The sequence below is a fragment of the Akanthomyces muscarius genome, chromosome 1 (assembly GCF_028009165.1).
Source record: "Akanthomyces muscarius strain Ve6 chromosome 1, whole genome shotgun sequence".
NCBI lineage: Eukaryota > Fungi > Ascomycota > Sordariomycetes > Hypocreales > Cordycipitaceae > Akanthomyces > Akanthomyces muscarius.
Window position 1 is genome coordinate 4,051,418 of NC_079241.1, and position 15,442 is coordinate 4,066,859.

The window sequence follows — 15,442 nt, forward strand, 5'->3', positions numbered from 1 at the left end:
GCCTAGCAGTCGACCATTCCTCACATCAAGCAGCCGGAGTGCACAGCCCATGCAAGCATAAGCTAGGATACCATAGATTCTTGAAACCCAATCGTCTGCGTTTACCGGCTTCTATACACAACGACATTAAACCCCCCAAGAAAGTATACCTATCAGAGGAAGAAGGTCGCGCAGACAAGTAACAAAACAAAGGGCATTCGTCCAGTAGGCTACCCGGACGATACTAAGAGGAGAAGCCACAGCCGGCCCCTGAATGAGCAAAGCGAAGATGCAGCTGCTGCTCAATATCTACCTGGCCATACTGGCGATTGCCGCCTCCCACGCCCTCGCCGTACCCGCCGCCATCGCCCTGCACGAACGAGACGGCCCGTCAGCCCCCCGCGACGGCAGTCCCGAACCCAGCCCGTACCAGGACGATGAGCAAAGCGCCTCTTCTTCTTCTCTACAGTATGACAAGAAGCTGCCCGGCGTCAACCACAAGCCGGTGCCGACGATGCTCAGTGCCAACGCGAGCGCCGGGGCCGTGTCGAGCAACCCCATCGCCGCCTTCGGGCAAAAGTGCACACAGCTGACGCTTCTGGGCGACGGCAAGAGGGGACAGTCGACGCTGCAGGCGGCGTGTCTGGATGATGGCAAGGAGGGCAGCTGTTGGCTCACGAGCCTGAATCTAAACCAATGTCTGGGAAACGACGGCGGGCAGCTGGTCTTTCGAGAGCGGTACGTCGCATCCGACATTGAGCAGATGGCATACAGGGCCTTGCTTTTGCTAACGAGCCCACAGTGACAACTACGACGCGACTTGCCGGCCCTGCGGCGTTGAGACTACTGCGGCCGCCGACGGCCAAGTCTGGCTGCGGTGCGCGTGCCTGCGGGAAGCGGATGGCGTGTCCACGTTTGCGGAATTGTCCCTGAGTCAGCACTGTATGTATAGATACATATATACTAGAAGCAAAGCTTGCGGAGCACGATCGTGCGCTAACGAGAACTTTGCGATTTGTAGATGGCAGCGGCCTTGGTATTAAGGTTGTTGACGGCCGACTCGTCTGTGGCAGTCACCAGGGCACCAAGAGTCCTCAATTCGGCGCATCATCTGGCAACGACGGCGGCGAAAAGTAAAGCAGTTGCGGCGAATTTCACACCATTGCAGAAGAGCGATATGAGAAGTCTTTGACGAGCTGGGTTGGTCGCGAGAACAGATATGTATTCGCTTATCCAGTCTTTTCTGTATACCATGCATGCCTCGTCTCCTAAATATTGTCAAATATGTGGTGGTACCCTTCCAATCACTGATAATAACCCGCCGTGCACCAGCCTATACTATGTTTCCTTTCGCCGAAGAAGCAAGAAAGCCACTTCGTCAAACAATGAACTTACCGCCACAGCCACCGCAAATCTCCGCAGAGAGGTCGAGCGGCACGTCGTGGCCGAGATGCTCCCTGGCCAGCTTGGCCAGCTCAGCCGTCTGCAGACAACGCAGTCCGCAGACGGCGCAGACGCGGGATATGCCAGGTGCCATGATGGGCATCCCCGACGATGCACACGTTGCTACATACACGTTAGCCACAATTTTGTGAACTCCTTGGAGATGCTTTCTCCCCCGCCCCCAAAGCTGAGGGGGAGAGCGAAAGCAGGAAGAGCGTACCAAATGAGTGGCCCTTGTCGCAAATAGCCTCTGCGCCGTTTTCCCACACGCGGGTGTCGCAGAACACGCAGTGGATGCGCGGGAGCACATCCCGGAACTGGTGACGCAGTGTGCTCATGCTGCTGGCGAGGGTGAGTATGTCCGTCGCGTGGGTGGTGCCGGGCACCTCGGGCCCGCGTCCGTACAGCCACTCCCAGACGCGCGCCTCCGTCGTCGCCCTCGCCGGCATGGGCTTGTTGTAGGTTGCCGCCGCCACCGCCGCCGTGTCATCGTCGCCGTCGCCCTCGGGAGGCACGTACCAGCCAAACACGACCTCGGCCCGGTCGCGGCGGTTCGGGTGCTGCGTGTTGTACTTGGACACGACGGCCGCCGTGCAACCGTCGCCAGGTGAGGCGGCCAGGCCCCAGAGGCGGAAGCGACGCGGGTGGACCTGGCGCTCAGAGCTGCCGCTGTCGGGCTCTTGCATCTGCACGTCGCCTTCCGTCAGGGCACCGGCGCCGCCAGGCCCTTCGCTTTCCAGCTTTTCGATGCCAATGTCCTGCTCTAGGTCTAAATCGTCGTCTTCGGAATCGTCGGAATCAATGTCCTTGCCCCGCAGAGCCCTGGCGCGGGAGATGCGCCGGACGGTCTGCTGCCCGATGTCTTCGGCCCACTGGGGCATGGGCGTCTCGTCCTCGGGCAGGGTGGTTTGAAACCAGTCTTGGTTCGTTGCCGTGCAGGATTGCCGTACGAGGGAGTAGTGTGGCACTGGTGATGGTGATGAAGGGTCGGCATGATGAATGACGAGTCCTGTTCTCCGTCAGCTCCGGCCTCTAGAGGGCAGCGCTGTTGTTGTACGTACCTGTGATGGGGTTTGTTGGCACATCCTGTGTGGGATACGTAGTTGAGCAAAGACTTGTCATGTGTCGGGGTATGGCGGCGATTAGCGATCCCGTAACGGGAATCTGGAAAGGGTGGAGGATGAATGGCGAGGCAACAATACCGCGCATACTGATGACGCCATTATCGTTGTAGGACTGGGGAGCGTGAGAATGGAGGTCCTTACGGTCGTCATCCGTCGGAGGACTTACTATGTTTTCCCAGTCAAGGAATGCATCAGCCGAAAGCGACAAACATATACCCTTCATATCGTGTTGGTCAACCTTGACCGAAGGTGTTTCGCCTTGCTTCCACGCGTCTTCTATAACAACTCGTCGAAATCCAACATGATTGTTTGTGATATAGGACAACACAGCGACTTTCTTTCCTTCCTGTGTAACCCAAGGACTCCATCTCAGAGAGAATGCGGAACCAGAGACTACAAAGTCGGGATCTAGCTCGTCGACCGTCTGTTCCATTTCGTTAGCAACGTTGTTTCTACTTTCATCGGGCAGGTCTAGTATTTACCACATGCGGCCCGCTAGAGTCAAACCTCGCAATCTCGCGAATATCCCAGCCTTTCTCATCTGGAGCGCGGTTGCGACTGTAAAACTGCACTGCCATTATGACAACATCCTTGTCGTCCGTTTCGTAAGCCAGCAGCGCTCTACCTGGTAATATCTCTTTTGCCCAGGAGAACGCTGTGATGCGCTCACTCATAATCTGCACGTCCTCGCCCAGCTCTGCGCATCGTGTCGCGTCCAGAATCGGCAGCGGGAGCTGCGCGCCCAGCCCCCAGAGGATGCGCCAGTTCTTGAACGAGCGCACCTGTTTCGTCGAAGCTTCGGGTTTACGCAGATCAATGTACTCACCGAGGCAGGTGATGGCCCCGTGGCCCGTCAGCGCCGTCAGCACAGGACGCAGGTTGCTACCCAGCCCGCTGGGCGACCATTCGACGCGGATGATCTGGCCAAGAGACGCACCCGCGCCGGTGATCTTGCCGCTGCCGACACCGGGGAAGCCGCCGGCAGCGTCTGCGGCGCCGGGCGGAGGCAGTGGAGGCGGCAGCTCGTGCACGCCGGCAAAGAGGCAGAGCTGCGCGTTGATGGCAGGGTCTGGACGCAGCGACCCCGAGGTATGCATGAAGAGGGGGAACTGCGGTGACGTGGCGTAGCGCTCCGAGGGAGGCTTCTCGCCATCGCCGCTGCTGCGCGGGTATTCGGGGAGGAATATGTGGATGCCTTCTATTGTGGCGATGGCGAGCTCTGCGTCGCAAGACCAGGCAATGGCGTGAGACGTCAAAGGTCTAGATGGCAGAGATAGACTCTGTAGCGGTGGTGCCTGGTGCAATTGGTTGATCAATTCACTGTCGCCTTGTTCGCATCTCGATGGTCAACATACCTTGGACCTGTCCATGTTTCCTTCATTCCGGTGTGAGCATCACAGTACTATATTACTGGCATTTGCGGTTTTGATTATAAACCTGCAAGATTGCAAGACCGCAGGGATACCTTTCGGAGCTGTGAATAGGAAATATGATGATGCTTGGATGAAGCGAGCTTTTGGCGTGTTTACTTTGCTGTTCAACTCTGGTGGGGCGCATTGAAAAACTCCCCAAGACAACGATACTAGTTGATTACTATCTAGTTGCGCAGCAAAATGAGCACATGATATGTCTTTTAACGGGTCGGGAGGAAAAGTTGGGAAAGAGCTGGCCATTTTCTACTTTTTCGATTTGCGGTGCCTTTGAGGATCTTTCTGCTGTATGCGTTATTCTCCAGCACGATTGGGTTGCACGCTGCTGCCGTCGCGAATGAATAGTCAATCTCAACTGTGAGTATTATTTCTTCTATCAAATCAATACACCGTCTTTTTTCATCGCACCCCCTGCGCCCCGCCGTTTATCAAATGCCAAACAAGTAAGAAAAACTGAAATGAAGTCGCCGGCTTTCCCACAGAGACAGGTTGCGCTGCCGCAAAGCCTCGGGGAAGAATCACAATTAGAACATATAAAGAATTATTATGGGTATCCCATGCGAAAGACATATTTTGCCTTTAGTGCTTCTGGTCAGGCTGAGGCGTGCCAGCTTGAGCGTACTGCTGCTGCTGGTACTGCTGGGGTTGGTGGTACACGGGCTGGATTTCCTGCACCTGTCCAGACTGCTGCTGCTGCTGCTGATAATGGTGCTGTTGCTGCTGCTGATGGTACTGCAGCTGTTGCGGCTGCATCTCGTACTGCTGGGGTTGAGCAAGGCCCGAGGCGTCCTTGGTCTGGACGGGGGCGCCCTGCGCTTGCTGGCCTTGAGCGTTCATCTGGGGCTGCTGGCCGTACTGCGAGTAGACAGCGGCCTGGGGTCCGAGAACTTCCATAGGACCGTCGTGGCGGCGGCGGGCGACCATGTTCTTGCACTGGTTGCAGCGGTACTCGGCATCCTCGAACCAGTGAGCGAGGCAGGGCACGCAGGTCAGGCAGACGCAGACGAGACAGAAGAGAGCGCCGACGAGGCTATAGCCAAGACATTAGACACGAATCTTTACACGCGTTGGCTAGTAAAAATAGAAGTACGTACATTTGCATGGAGCTTCCCTCCTTGCGAATCTCGGTCATGGTGCGGCGGTGGCAGAACGGGCAGTCGATGGGCTGCGGCTGGTCGCCGAGCATGTTGAGCGGCACCACGGTCGCGGCGACGCCATTGTGTCCTGGGACGGGCACGCCCTGGGGGGCGACCTTTGCCTGGTCGTAGCTAGGAGGCAGAGCTTGATGCGACTGGCCCTGGGGGGTCGTCTGGATGGGGTCGGGGCTGTGGACGGGCGGCGTGTAGACGTTGGCAGGCTGGACGGGCGACATTGGTTGCTGAGGCTGGTGCTGCATGTACTGCTGCTGAGGAGGTTGCTGTTGCTCGCTCATTGTGCTGGGTTTCTTCGGCGAGACGACGAGAACGAATAGGCGGTTTTCAGTGAGTCGCAAGTTGAACGAGGGTAGAAGGAAAACAGCAGACAGAGTCGGACGAATCTGGAAGTGGGCTTTGGCGTCCTTTTCTTGAAATCCAAACTTTTCTTCTCAAACCGTCCAGCAAGGGGCGAGCGACACTGCCCAGCAGATGCGCCACAGCTGCTGCACTCTTTTATTACCGCCCCCCGTGGAACCAGAGCTTAAACAGTCAAACTGAGCAGATCCTTGCGCATAAGCAGCGCCCGTTCCAATTTATTAACGAGCTAGGCTGGAGCGGCTGAGCAGCCCAGAGGGTCTTTTGGTAGGGCTGCGCAAGCTAGCAAGCTAGTTGCTGCCCAGACCACGTCTTGCCCGTAGGCAGTGGCGCCCAGCTAGGCTGACTCAAGTCCAAGATTAAAACACGAGCTGGCATGCTCCCCCCCTTGTCTATTTCAGCTGAATACTGGGAGTTGATACTGGCATTGTAGCAGTGTTGCGCGCGGCCACATGTGTGGTGCAGAGTGCTCCAGGCAGCTCAGGAAACAGAAGACCATGCGCAAAACTTTATTACTCTCAACTACCAGTAACGTACTGCAAGGGGGGAAGTTGTAAGTCGGGCTCGTAGGGGCCTCGTCTCGTGTCCGGTCCAAATTAGGTTTCGACGCCGCGCCGTGCAATGCGGGTCGTAGTGGGCGACTCGTGGCAGCTTGTGGTTCGCAAAAGGCGATGGCCACGCGTATCTCCTTGGCCAAGATTGTCATTGTACTGGTCCTGGTAGCTTTTGAAGGGACTCTCCGTCGAATTGCCAGGCCATATCCCCCTTTCCGCCTCCAGAATAACCGTCCAACCGGCCAACCGTCGCAGAGGTTGCCCCATGGCTGCCTTGTCTCAGACCAACCGGCATTCGTTCGATCGGCAGAGTTCGCCACCACGTTATTAGATATACGCGGGATCCCTGCATCCATTCCATGCTTATTTTCGACTGTCAAAGCTGCGTCGTGCTGTTGCGCACGCAGCCCCGCCTCTTCCATACGCGCCTCTGGTGACTTTCTACTCTGTGAGCTGGTCAAGATCGTGCACACCCAAATCCAGTAGAGTTTTCACATTCGCCTGGCCATGCCACAGCTGATTTGTTCCATAAGATAGCAAGAACGCCCAGCTTGATTCTAATGATGCGCCAAAGTTCCTAAGCACTAAACCTGTTAACCTTCGTTTCTGACCGCTCTCCAACACCTCACGGCGGCGCCAACTATACCTGCATCGTGAGATACAAGACATACAACTAGTTCCTACTTTATTTTTTTTATTCTATCAATATATCGGCAGTAGCACCACGATGCCCCCCAAAGTGAGAAAAGGACCTAAAACTCGCTGAGAAGTGCTTCGGGACCCCAATTCAGTCTAACCTGCGCCGATACTAGATCGTAAGCCAACAAGAATGGATCGAGGCAAGCAAGGCACTTCTCGAAAAAGAAAAGGAGCTTATGCGCGCCGCCGACGCGCTCAGCGCCGCCCGTCGCGAGCTGCCCATGGTCCGGGTGGACAAGGACTACACATTCGCCGCCGCCGACGGCAGCACCGCTCCTCGCTCACTCGCGGACCTCTTTGACGGCATGGACCAGCTCATCGTCTACCACTTCATGTTCGGGCCCGACGACGAGCGCGGCTGCGGCGGCTGCGCGCACATCGCCGGGTCCCTCCCGGACGTGCGCCACCTGCGCGCGCGCCGGACCCAGCTCGCCTGCGTGTCGCGCGCGGCTCCGGACAAGCTCAGGGGCTTCGAGGCAAAGTGCGGCTGGACGTTTCCCTGGTACTCGACCGTGGCGGATGCCGGCAATGAGTTCAACCGGGATTTTCACGTGTCAATTGATCAGCGTGGCGAGGCAGAGAGAACAGCGCCAGGCAGCTTGTTCAATTTTCGGAGCAAGGAGGAGCTGGAAGCCTTGGGAAAGAAGACGTACACGGGTGAGTACTTTGGCTTCAGCGTCTTCATGAAGAATGAGGATGGCGAGGTGTTTCATACCTACTCCACGTACGGAAGAGGAGTAGAAAGGGTCAGCTCCATCTTTGCGTTGCTCGACATTACGCCTTTGGGCCGACAAGATGAGCCGGGTGGACCTGGCGCGTTCAAGCTCAAATACGAGTATGAGCAGGATGCTTGAAAGTTGTTGACGCGTTGGTGATAATCCAGGCCTATTCGATTTGAAAGGTTTGAGACGTGCAATTTTATTGTATTTCCCACGCAAATGGAACCAAGCAAGAATAATAAAGAAAACTTCCAAAGAGTGTAACGCCCGCCAACCCAACGCAACAAGGCCTTGCTGCTTTAAAAATGCATCACATTATCTTACAAGAGGCAGTCTAGGCCCCTCACTTTTCCAAAATGGCACCCAGCCCCCATAGTGCGACGCAGCCCACCAGCGCCGTGGCGCCAATGGCTTTTCTCGTGAACCAATTGTCCGTCGTCAGCGCAGTCGCGCCTTGAATCTTGCGCGCCGAGCCCACGACGGCATCCGTAGGCGCGCTGACGGGTACTGACGGGGCAGAGCCGTTGGCGCGCTTCGCGGCGAGCTGCTCGGCCTCCTTGGCGCGCAGCAGCGCAATCGTCCTGCTGAGACCGAGGAGCTCCTCCTCGAGGACCTGGTCCTGCGCGCGGTGGTCCACCTCGACCTTTTGGATGTTGCCAAAGAAGTCGGTGATGAGCCGGCTGCGCGCGCCGTCGGAGCCGCCGGGGAACAGGTCGTATCGGACGCCGGCATTGGAGTGAATCTTTTCAAAGTCGTAGCTGTCAAAGAGCTCGCCGACCGTCTTCTGGCTGTTCATGTCGCGGACCTGCGACTCGAGGAACTCGAGGTTGTAGTATGTGTAGCGGTCGATGACGGCCACGCCGACGTCGTTGTCAGCGTGGTGGGAGTAGGATGACTCGTCGAGCTCAGAGGAGCCAGTGGCAATGATATTCGGCGAGTATAAGCGGCTGTACATGGTATTGGCTTGGCAGGTATCGATCATGAAGAGAATCTCGTTGTATCTAATAGACATGTTAATAAAAATGTTGCGCGCGAACGGAGCGGCAGCTCAAACCCACCTCTTCTTCTCCCACATCTGCTCGAAGGCATGCGCCAAGTCAAACGCGCCAATCTCTTCCGCATCTTGGAACTTGAGGAACTCGTTGCCGCCGTGGCCCGTCATGTACACGAGAATGTTGCTGCGCTCGTCGGTCAGCAGACGTTTGGAGCGCGGCATCTCCTCGCCGACGCGGTCGGTCAGCAGGCGGATAAAGTTCTCGACGGTGACCTCGTAGCCGCGGTAGTCAACCTCGATGTTGTCGCCGTAGAGGTCGACGGCGCGGTCCGAGTTGCTGTAGACGGTGCCGGGGAAGGCGTTGCGCGGGTTGCACGCCATGTCGTCGGGCAGCATGAGGATGATCTGCGAGTCGGGGATGCCGAGGCGCTTGACGGTGCGGTAGATGGACAGGACATTGGCGAGGTGGCGGTAGTTGAACCAGAAGCGCGACGTGCAGACGAGGACGGCCCAGTTGCTCGTGTGCTCGGAGAGGGCGGTGGTCGCGAAGAGGAGCGAGGCCAGGACGGCCTGCAGCCCCGAATTCCACTTCATTGCGTGTAATATATCTATTTGGTAGATGGAACGGCGGATAATGAATGAATCGTTGGAGCGGCAGTGTCGTGAGGGGTTGGATGGTGGTGTTTTTTGTATTAGGTTTGCTCAGGGGCGCCGAGGTATGTGGCGACGCTGCTGCCATGCACGTTGAAGCCAGCTTACAAATGTGTGGGGAGATCTCGAGCTTGTGCTTAGTTGGCACCGCGGTGTGCTCACCAATTTCACCTCAGCCAACTCGATGCTACTGAGAGCTTGTACCAATGCGAGCCTTGTTAGCGGGCAGAAATCGAATGATGACTGGGAAAACAAACCTACCAGTGCCTACCTACAAGCGCTACCTCGGTCGGTATGTGCTATGCGTCGCCAACCACAGAACACCGCATTTGCACCACGAGACGATTGCATGTTGGCGTGTGGACAGTGAACATGGCCAATCTCAAGAAATGTCTCGCTTGCTATTTCTGAAGCCCCTGTAAGATTATAGGGCTCGTACCGCAGGCTCCAACTCAGATCCCCTGGCGTGTTCAATCCATTAATTACATACCTGAATCGAGAGATGAGGAAGCCGGCAGCCCCTTGTGCCAACAGTTGTCGCAAATGCCCATTTCGTGCTTTCTTTATGAAGGCAATTTTTTTCTCTCATCTTGTTAATAAACGGCTCGAGGGTATAGCTAAACTACTCTGCCGCGTCGCCGCCATCGGCGTTGGATTTGCAGAAGCGCAAGATGACAGTGGAAACAGCGCCAAATTCCCGAGAGCTGTGCGACGCGTCACTTTCGGTGACATTTCAGAGGGCAAATTTCATACCGAAGCTCGACGTTGCTTCCATTTGGACGGAAGAAGGTGTGCTCATTACCAGGCATGCGTCTGACAAGGATGACTACAGGACACTCCGACTCACTGGTGGAAGGCTGAAGGCCAAAGGCTGAAGGCTGAAGGCCGCTAAGCGTCCAGAGCCTGCCGCGGAACGTTGTCGGATTTGCGAAGAGGTCTGCCAAATTTTACATGCACAAATAAGCCAGAGTAAAAGTTCTGCGCCTCTAAGCGACGATTTTGACCATATGTAGGACCTACCTAGCACTGGAGTCTCAAATACTTTGTGCTTTGTCCACGGGGGTTGCCAAAAGTTCCCTCCCGATACCAGACTGGACTTCAGCTGCGGCGTCCCCGGCATCCAGGATGCATCCCTGATCACGGATTGTCTTTGTCAGCTTCCAAAAGAACTTACCGAGCCGTGATGCACACTGGAGGAGCTCTCGGCCGTCCTGAAGAGTGCGCTGCCAAGCATGACGGCTAGACATCGACGGTCAATCTGCGTCTCGGAAGCTGCTCAGACATTGCGTACCGTGTTTCGGCTCGATATTTCTTGGGCTCGCGTCTTTTTAATATAGTGCCGTCTTTGAAAGATGTTTTAGGTTTCACGTAGAAATGTAAAGCATTTATAAGGAGCATTGCCGGTGAGATCTCGTCCTAGCAGAACCCTTGCTGGGCGGTTCAGAAAGACGGGAATATGCATTACTATGGGTTTCATCGGCTGCGCTGCACCTCACCACGCCATAGGATCCTTCTCGTAATTCATCGCGGTGATAGTGCCTCAGTTCGTCGGCGACTTAATTGTGTAAGAGGGCGCAAGGCTCTGGAAATCCGCTCTGGAAGGGTCGACAACCGATGATCACCTCGTCTTAGAAGGCTGGCCTGGTTGCCTGTTGCCTGGTTGCCTGACAGGCTGACAAGGCCGCTTTGTAGAGGGACGCTTCTTCATTCTCACCTCAAAGTTCCACCCGCAGCTGCAGAGCTTGGTTATTCTCCTCGGCCATGGGAAGGTGAGGGTGCATGGGGCCGTCCTGTGGGTGGTCTGGAAGAGAAAGACTCGCGTATCCATTGTTAGCTGCTGCTGCCACCGTGTTTGCTCATTACTTTATGTGGCATCCTGCATGTCTCCTCTGCGTCTGGATGATCGACGCCTCCCCGTGCTCCCCAGCATGCATAAAGAACTCCCAAGGCTGCGGAGACGACACCCCGTGCAGAGGACGAGTCCAACGTCGGTAGCAAGTTGTCTGTGGTGTGAGCTCAACAGGATAGCCACAGGTTTCTGAAAATCTCGATGGGCTCTGACGGGTGTCAGGGGCAAAGCGGCAACGCAACAAGTGTTGGCTAAAAATACCTGGGATGACGGGTAAGGCGTGGTGAGCTGCTATTACTGGCAGCTGGCTGAGACCAGACCAAGACAAAGACAGCGCATTCCGCATCGCCATATCCACCGACGCGGCGGGCCCTGCAAGCCCTGTGGCCCAGTTGCCCAGCTAGGTAGCTTTCAAAGTCGGGAACGAGCCTAGAGCCTTATTCTAGCGTTTATTATCAGTATCAAGTCAATGCCTTGATCGCTTAGTATCCAATCCGGTCGCTGCTGCTCAGCCCGCCGCCAGTCTAGCAGCCCTCAGTTTCACTGCCGTCTACCCAAATAGGAAGCAAAGTGTAGTGAGAGTGGAGGGAGATACCCTGGCAGCCTCACTTTGCTCAGCGCTCTAGCGTGGCTACCCATGTAGTGAGAGCCCAAGAGCCTTGCGTGCAGACAGGGGGTGATTTTTCTTTTCTTTTTCTTTATTCTGGTTGTCGCTGCTGCAGAAACTAGCAGCGCGGTGCCTTGCTTGGATGAGAAATGGACAAATCCACGTTTGCTTGGGACCGGGCTGGGCGTGGCGCGCGGAAACGGGGAATCCTTTCACACCTTGTCTCCTCGGGCCTATGCGCTCTCTGTGCGTCATGTTGCACAAAGGGGAGCATCTTACATATACCTGACAGGCCCAATTTGCTGGCATGTCTTGGACCGTGTTTCCCTCTTCTCTGAAACTTGATTCCGTGTAGAAACCCCGCGCCCAGACAGCAAGATGTTCGGAAACCTCTTCCACACGACGGCGCTGCTGTTAGTCGCGGCGGCCCAGACAGCTGCCGCGCAACGCGGCGACGCCAGCATCTGCGACTACTACGCCAAAGAAAACTACGGCGACGACAGCATGGAAAGCCAGTTGAAGCTCATGACCGGCATCGTCGCGTTTGCGTATGCTGGCGGAGATGATCTGGACGGTGCCGACAAGAACAGCTCAGGCATCTTCAAGGTTGGCTCGATTGGCAACGATGTCGTCTACCTGCGCCCATATTTCGACGGGACCAGTATGAGGCAGCCTTGCCCACACTCGCAAACAAGTTCTAATGCCGGATCTTAGTGAACACGACGAATCTCAACGATCAAGCTGTAGCGCTTAACTGGCTCGACGGCGGCGGCGTAGCACCATTACAAGCCTTCATCAACGGCACAACCAACACGGCCGACATTAAAAAAGGAACCAACCAATAGTATGCTACAACCTGAACTCATCGATTCGCGACTCAGAAAAATTAATAACAGGCTTCTGCAGTACCCTCTTTACGCATTGGTATGTTGCCTTTGGTCGCATCTACAAATGCTCAAACGTCGAAGACTTTGTCGATCAAAAATACAGGACGCTCATGCCGGCCTACGTCCACAAGTACATGGACCTCAACAAGCCCAAGATTGCATACTTTATCCGTCAAATCACCCTGGCCAGCAAGTTCTACGGCTTTTCGGACGCGGACGCCAGCAGTCTCGAGCTGTACATGAACAATCGCTACAACAACCAGTGTGCGCCCGCCGAGCTCAACATGCTCAACTCCATCTGCTTCGCCAAGGATTGTCCACACGCGCTCCCCAAAGCCGACTGCAACGCCTACAGCACGATCAAGCCCTACGGCGTCGACGACAATTACTCACAAACGCCCACGCCCAGCGCAACAGGGACTTCGTCCACAAGCAGCAGCAGCGCTGCCAAGTCTGACCTTGGCGGCGGCGCCATTGCTGGCATCGTCGTCGGCGCGCTGGCCGGTGTTGGCCTCGTCATCGGCGCTCTCTGGTTCTTCTTCAAGAAGAAGGGCGACAAGAGCAACCTCGCCAACCGCCCCGAGAGCACCGCCCCATCACACACCACCGGCGGCTACCACAATTCGTCCATGTACTCGCCCGCCATGACGCAGAGCCACTACGACATGACCGGCCAGTACGATATCAACGGCCAGGCGCACTACGACCCGAACCGCCAGAGCCAGTTCTCATACTTCCCCGGCGGCCAGGAGTCGTACACGGGCACCAACAGCCCGGCACCGCGGGGCTGGTCCGCTCAGATGCCGCCGCAGGAGTTGCACGCGACGGAGATTGGCAGCACCCCCACATCGCCGAGTCCGCAGGCCGCAGCCGACGCGCATGTCAAGTCCGAGTACAAGCCAGACGTGCGGCAGCTGATAGAGATGGAGAGTCCGCACCCGGCGCTCGATCACAGTTGGACCCCATCAACACCCCGTGAGGAAAGGGAGGAGTCCACAGCACCAAGGCCGGAGTCAAATACGAACCACCACCAATAAGTAAATAAGGATGGGTGATTTGCAAATGTAGTTCCTCGGTTTCTTGAGCAAATTTTTTTATCGATGGAGTTGTGTATACCTGGGATAGGCTTTTACGGCATTTTTCTTCTTCTTTTGCCATCTTCTCTTCTGTTGAGTACTAATCACTTACACGTCAACATTCGGCGACGCCATATCGTAGTTGACAGAAATACACCAGAAATGTTTGTACATTTGTGAATTAAAAGCCCTTTGAGATAAAACGGGCTGTATATTCGAGGCAATCATAGCAAATGACAGCCGGGCCTAAACTTGGTTCACAGCGAACCAAGGCACATGATGCTGCTGCAGCGCACGGGGCTGACCAGCATGACAAGCGAGCATCCTTTGGAGAGCGCATGCATGTTTTACTTGAAACATCTCTGACGGGCTCGAAGCTTTTGCTCGACTTGACGTCGGTCGCCCACGTCTTATTTGGCACGGATGTGCTATACGCGGTCGAGATGACGGGCAAGCAACTGAGCCACGGAACGGACAATGTGAAGCTGGCGTAGAGGAACAGGGACACTATACAGGTACTGGTCAATTATCTTAGAAACATGAGCTATAATCCTCGACCATCCTTCAAGTAATTTTAAAAACGACGCCTTGATCTAACTGCACAGGGATGGGAGCACCGCTCGGTGGCAAAAAAGACGAAGCTGTGCCTTTCGGCGCCAACACGTCTTCCCTGGTATCAATCCACCACCATTTAATGGATTCTTCCTCTTGGACTGAGAAATGATACTCGTGCCCGCTTTCCAACAGGTCCAAGAATAACACGCCTTCGGCCGAATCTATAAAGTAGCGTCTATACTTTTCTCTAGACTCGCCCTGGCCAGTCCAAAGCGGGCGAGATGCCAGTTTGAACTCGCTCGTCGCCGTGTAAGGCACCTCTGGTTGCAGGGTGATAAAGTACTGTTCATCGTTGTCACCCTTGGTGCGAGAAAACCCGCGGCGCTTCGGACCTTTGGTCTCGTGCATCCATACAAGCTCACCAGTAGCTGCATCCTTGCAGGTAAAGTTGTGTCTGTGCTGGCTGGGCTTGAGATTGAAGATTGTTGGCCATGTGAATATTGTAATGGGGCTTGACGCGTGAGATACCGCGGTGACAGTGATTTGAGGCTTGTCCCCATCCCCGTTAAATGGTGTCCGTGCAAAGACTAGAGGGCTGATGGCGAGGGAAAAGGAAATCGAAGGTGGTTCATTCGTACCACTCTGCATGGCTGCCATGGTGGTACAGAGACTTGAGTAGGGGGGTGTTTGGAGACAGTCTGAATTATGTGTAAAGAAAAGGATTCGATTCTGCAGGTGACTATTTTGACAGCTTCTAAGCAGCACCCTTTAGTGATGGTATATGTGATGTCATACACAACGATGAACACATAAGGCTGAAGGCTGAGAATTACTGTGCTTCGTCTCCCCACACACCTCTTGACACATTGTTCTTTGAACAGTCATGCAAGGCTCTAATAAGTTGTTTACCACGACATGGTCTAGACACCGTATAATGAAATGATACTCCATGCTCATAGGTGTCTTTCTTGGCCATCATTTGACAGATCGATTTTTCTCTCTGGGATACATGACCTAATACGGGTGGTGACAGAGTACCAGTACTGCAAAGGACTTACTTAGTAGTGACCGTAGAGGGGCCTCGCGCATCCTTCGTTAGTCTGCTGTTAGTACTGAGTAGTCGCAGGTGTTGCCTGCTGCGGATCCAATCAGCAGCTTCAGGCCGATTCAATAATACATGAATGCATCCCTGCGATAGTACTGCAAAAAACGTGACAGTGGCGCGACTAATCGACCAAATATGCTAACAACCCTTTTCCGAGTCCTTGGTGATTATAGTTCGTCAGCGGAGACTTGCTCGATTGCAGAGCGGGCGGCCACGATGCAATCCTGTAGCGGAATCGGACCCCTCCCCCTGTAATGAC

The 15,442-nt window shown here is 55.3% G+C and overlaps 7 protein-coding genes across 7 annotated transcripts; 3 read left to right on the forward strand and 4 right to left on the reverse strand.

The window, feature by feature from the left end:
* Positions 1-253: 253 nt before the first annotated feature.
* On the forward strand, positions 254-1,116 carry LMH87_006369 (uncharacterized protein; the record flags this gene model as incomplete). Its single annotated transcript, XM_056204246.1, has 3 exons — positions 254-717; positions 782-921; positions 1,001-1,116. The coding sequence occupies 3 exons, from the start codon at positions 254-256 to the stop codon at positions 1,114-1,116; spliced, it is 720 nt and encodes a 239-aa protein (XP_056059622.1).
* A 241-nt stretch (positions 1,117-1,357) lies between these two features.
* Positions 1,358-3,916, reverse strand: LMH87_006370 (uncharacterized protein; the record flags this gene model as incomplete). Its single annotated transcript, XM_056204247.1, has 6 exons — positions 1,358-1,545; positions 1,643-2,431; positions 2,484-2,658; positions 2,713-2,970; positions 3,029-3,841; positions 3,902-3,916. The coding sequence occupies 6 exons, from the start codon at positions 3,914-3,916 to the stop codon at positions 1,358-1,360; spliced, it is 2,238 nt and encodes a 745-aa protein (XP_056059623.1).
* Positions 3,917-4,555: 639 nt separating this feature from the next.
* LMH87_006371 (uncharacterized protein) lies at positions 4,556-5,408 on the reverse strand (the record flags this gene model as incomplete). Its single annotated transcript, XM_056204248.1, has 2 exons — positions 4,556-5,006; positions 5,071-5,408. The coding sequence occupies 2 exons, from the start codon at positions 5,406-5,408 to the stop codon at positions 4,556-4,558; spliced, it is 789 nt and encodes a 262-aa protein (XP_056059624.1).
* A 1,360-nt stretch (positions 5,409-6,768) lies between these two features.
* Positions 6,769-7,594, forward strand: LMH87_006372 (uncharacterized protein; the record flags this gene model as incomplete). Its single annotated transcript, XM_056204250.1, has 2 exons — positions 6,769-6,780; positions 6,854-7,594. The coding sequence occupies 2 exons, from the start codon at positions 6,769-6,771 to the stop codon at positions 7,592-7,594; spliced, it is 753 nt and encodes a 250-aa protein (XP_056059625.1).
* A 208-nt stretch (positions 7,595-7,802) lies between these two features.
* Positions 7,803-9,047, reverse strand: LMH87_006373 (uncharacterized protein; the record flags this gene model as incomplete). Its single annotated transcript, XM_056204251.1, has 2 exons — positions 7,803-8,460; positions 8,518-9,047. 2 exons carry the CDS (start codon positions 9,045-9,047, stop codon positions 7,803-7,805), a joined length of 1,188 nt encoding a protein of 395 aa, XP_056059626.1.
* A 2,891-nt stretch (positions 9,048-11,938) lies between these two features.
* Positions 11,939-13,484, forward strand: LMH87_006374 (uncharacterized protein; the record flags this gene model as incomplete). The annotated part of the gene is made up of 4 exons (XM_056204252.1): positions 11,939-12,221; positions 12,275-12,404; positions 12,467-12,484; positions 12,551-13,484. The coding sequence occupies 4 exons, from the start codon at positions 11,939-11,941 to the stop codon at positions 13,482-13,484; spliced, it is 1,365 nt and encodes a 454-aa protein (XP_056059627.1).
* Positions 13,485-14,325: 841 nt separating this feature from the next.
* On the reverse strand, positions 14,326-14,735 carry LMH87_006375 (uncharacterized protein; the record flags this gene model as incomplete). The annotated part of the gene is made up of 3 exons (XM_056204253.1): positions 14,326-14,420; positions 14,501-14,546; positions 14,607-14,735. The coding sequence occupies 3 exons, from the start codon at positions 14,733-14,735 to the stop codon at positions 14,326-14,328; spliced, it is 270 nt and encodes an 89-aa protein (XP_056059628.1).
* Between the last annotated feature and the right edge of the window lie 707 nt (positions 14,736-15,442).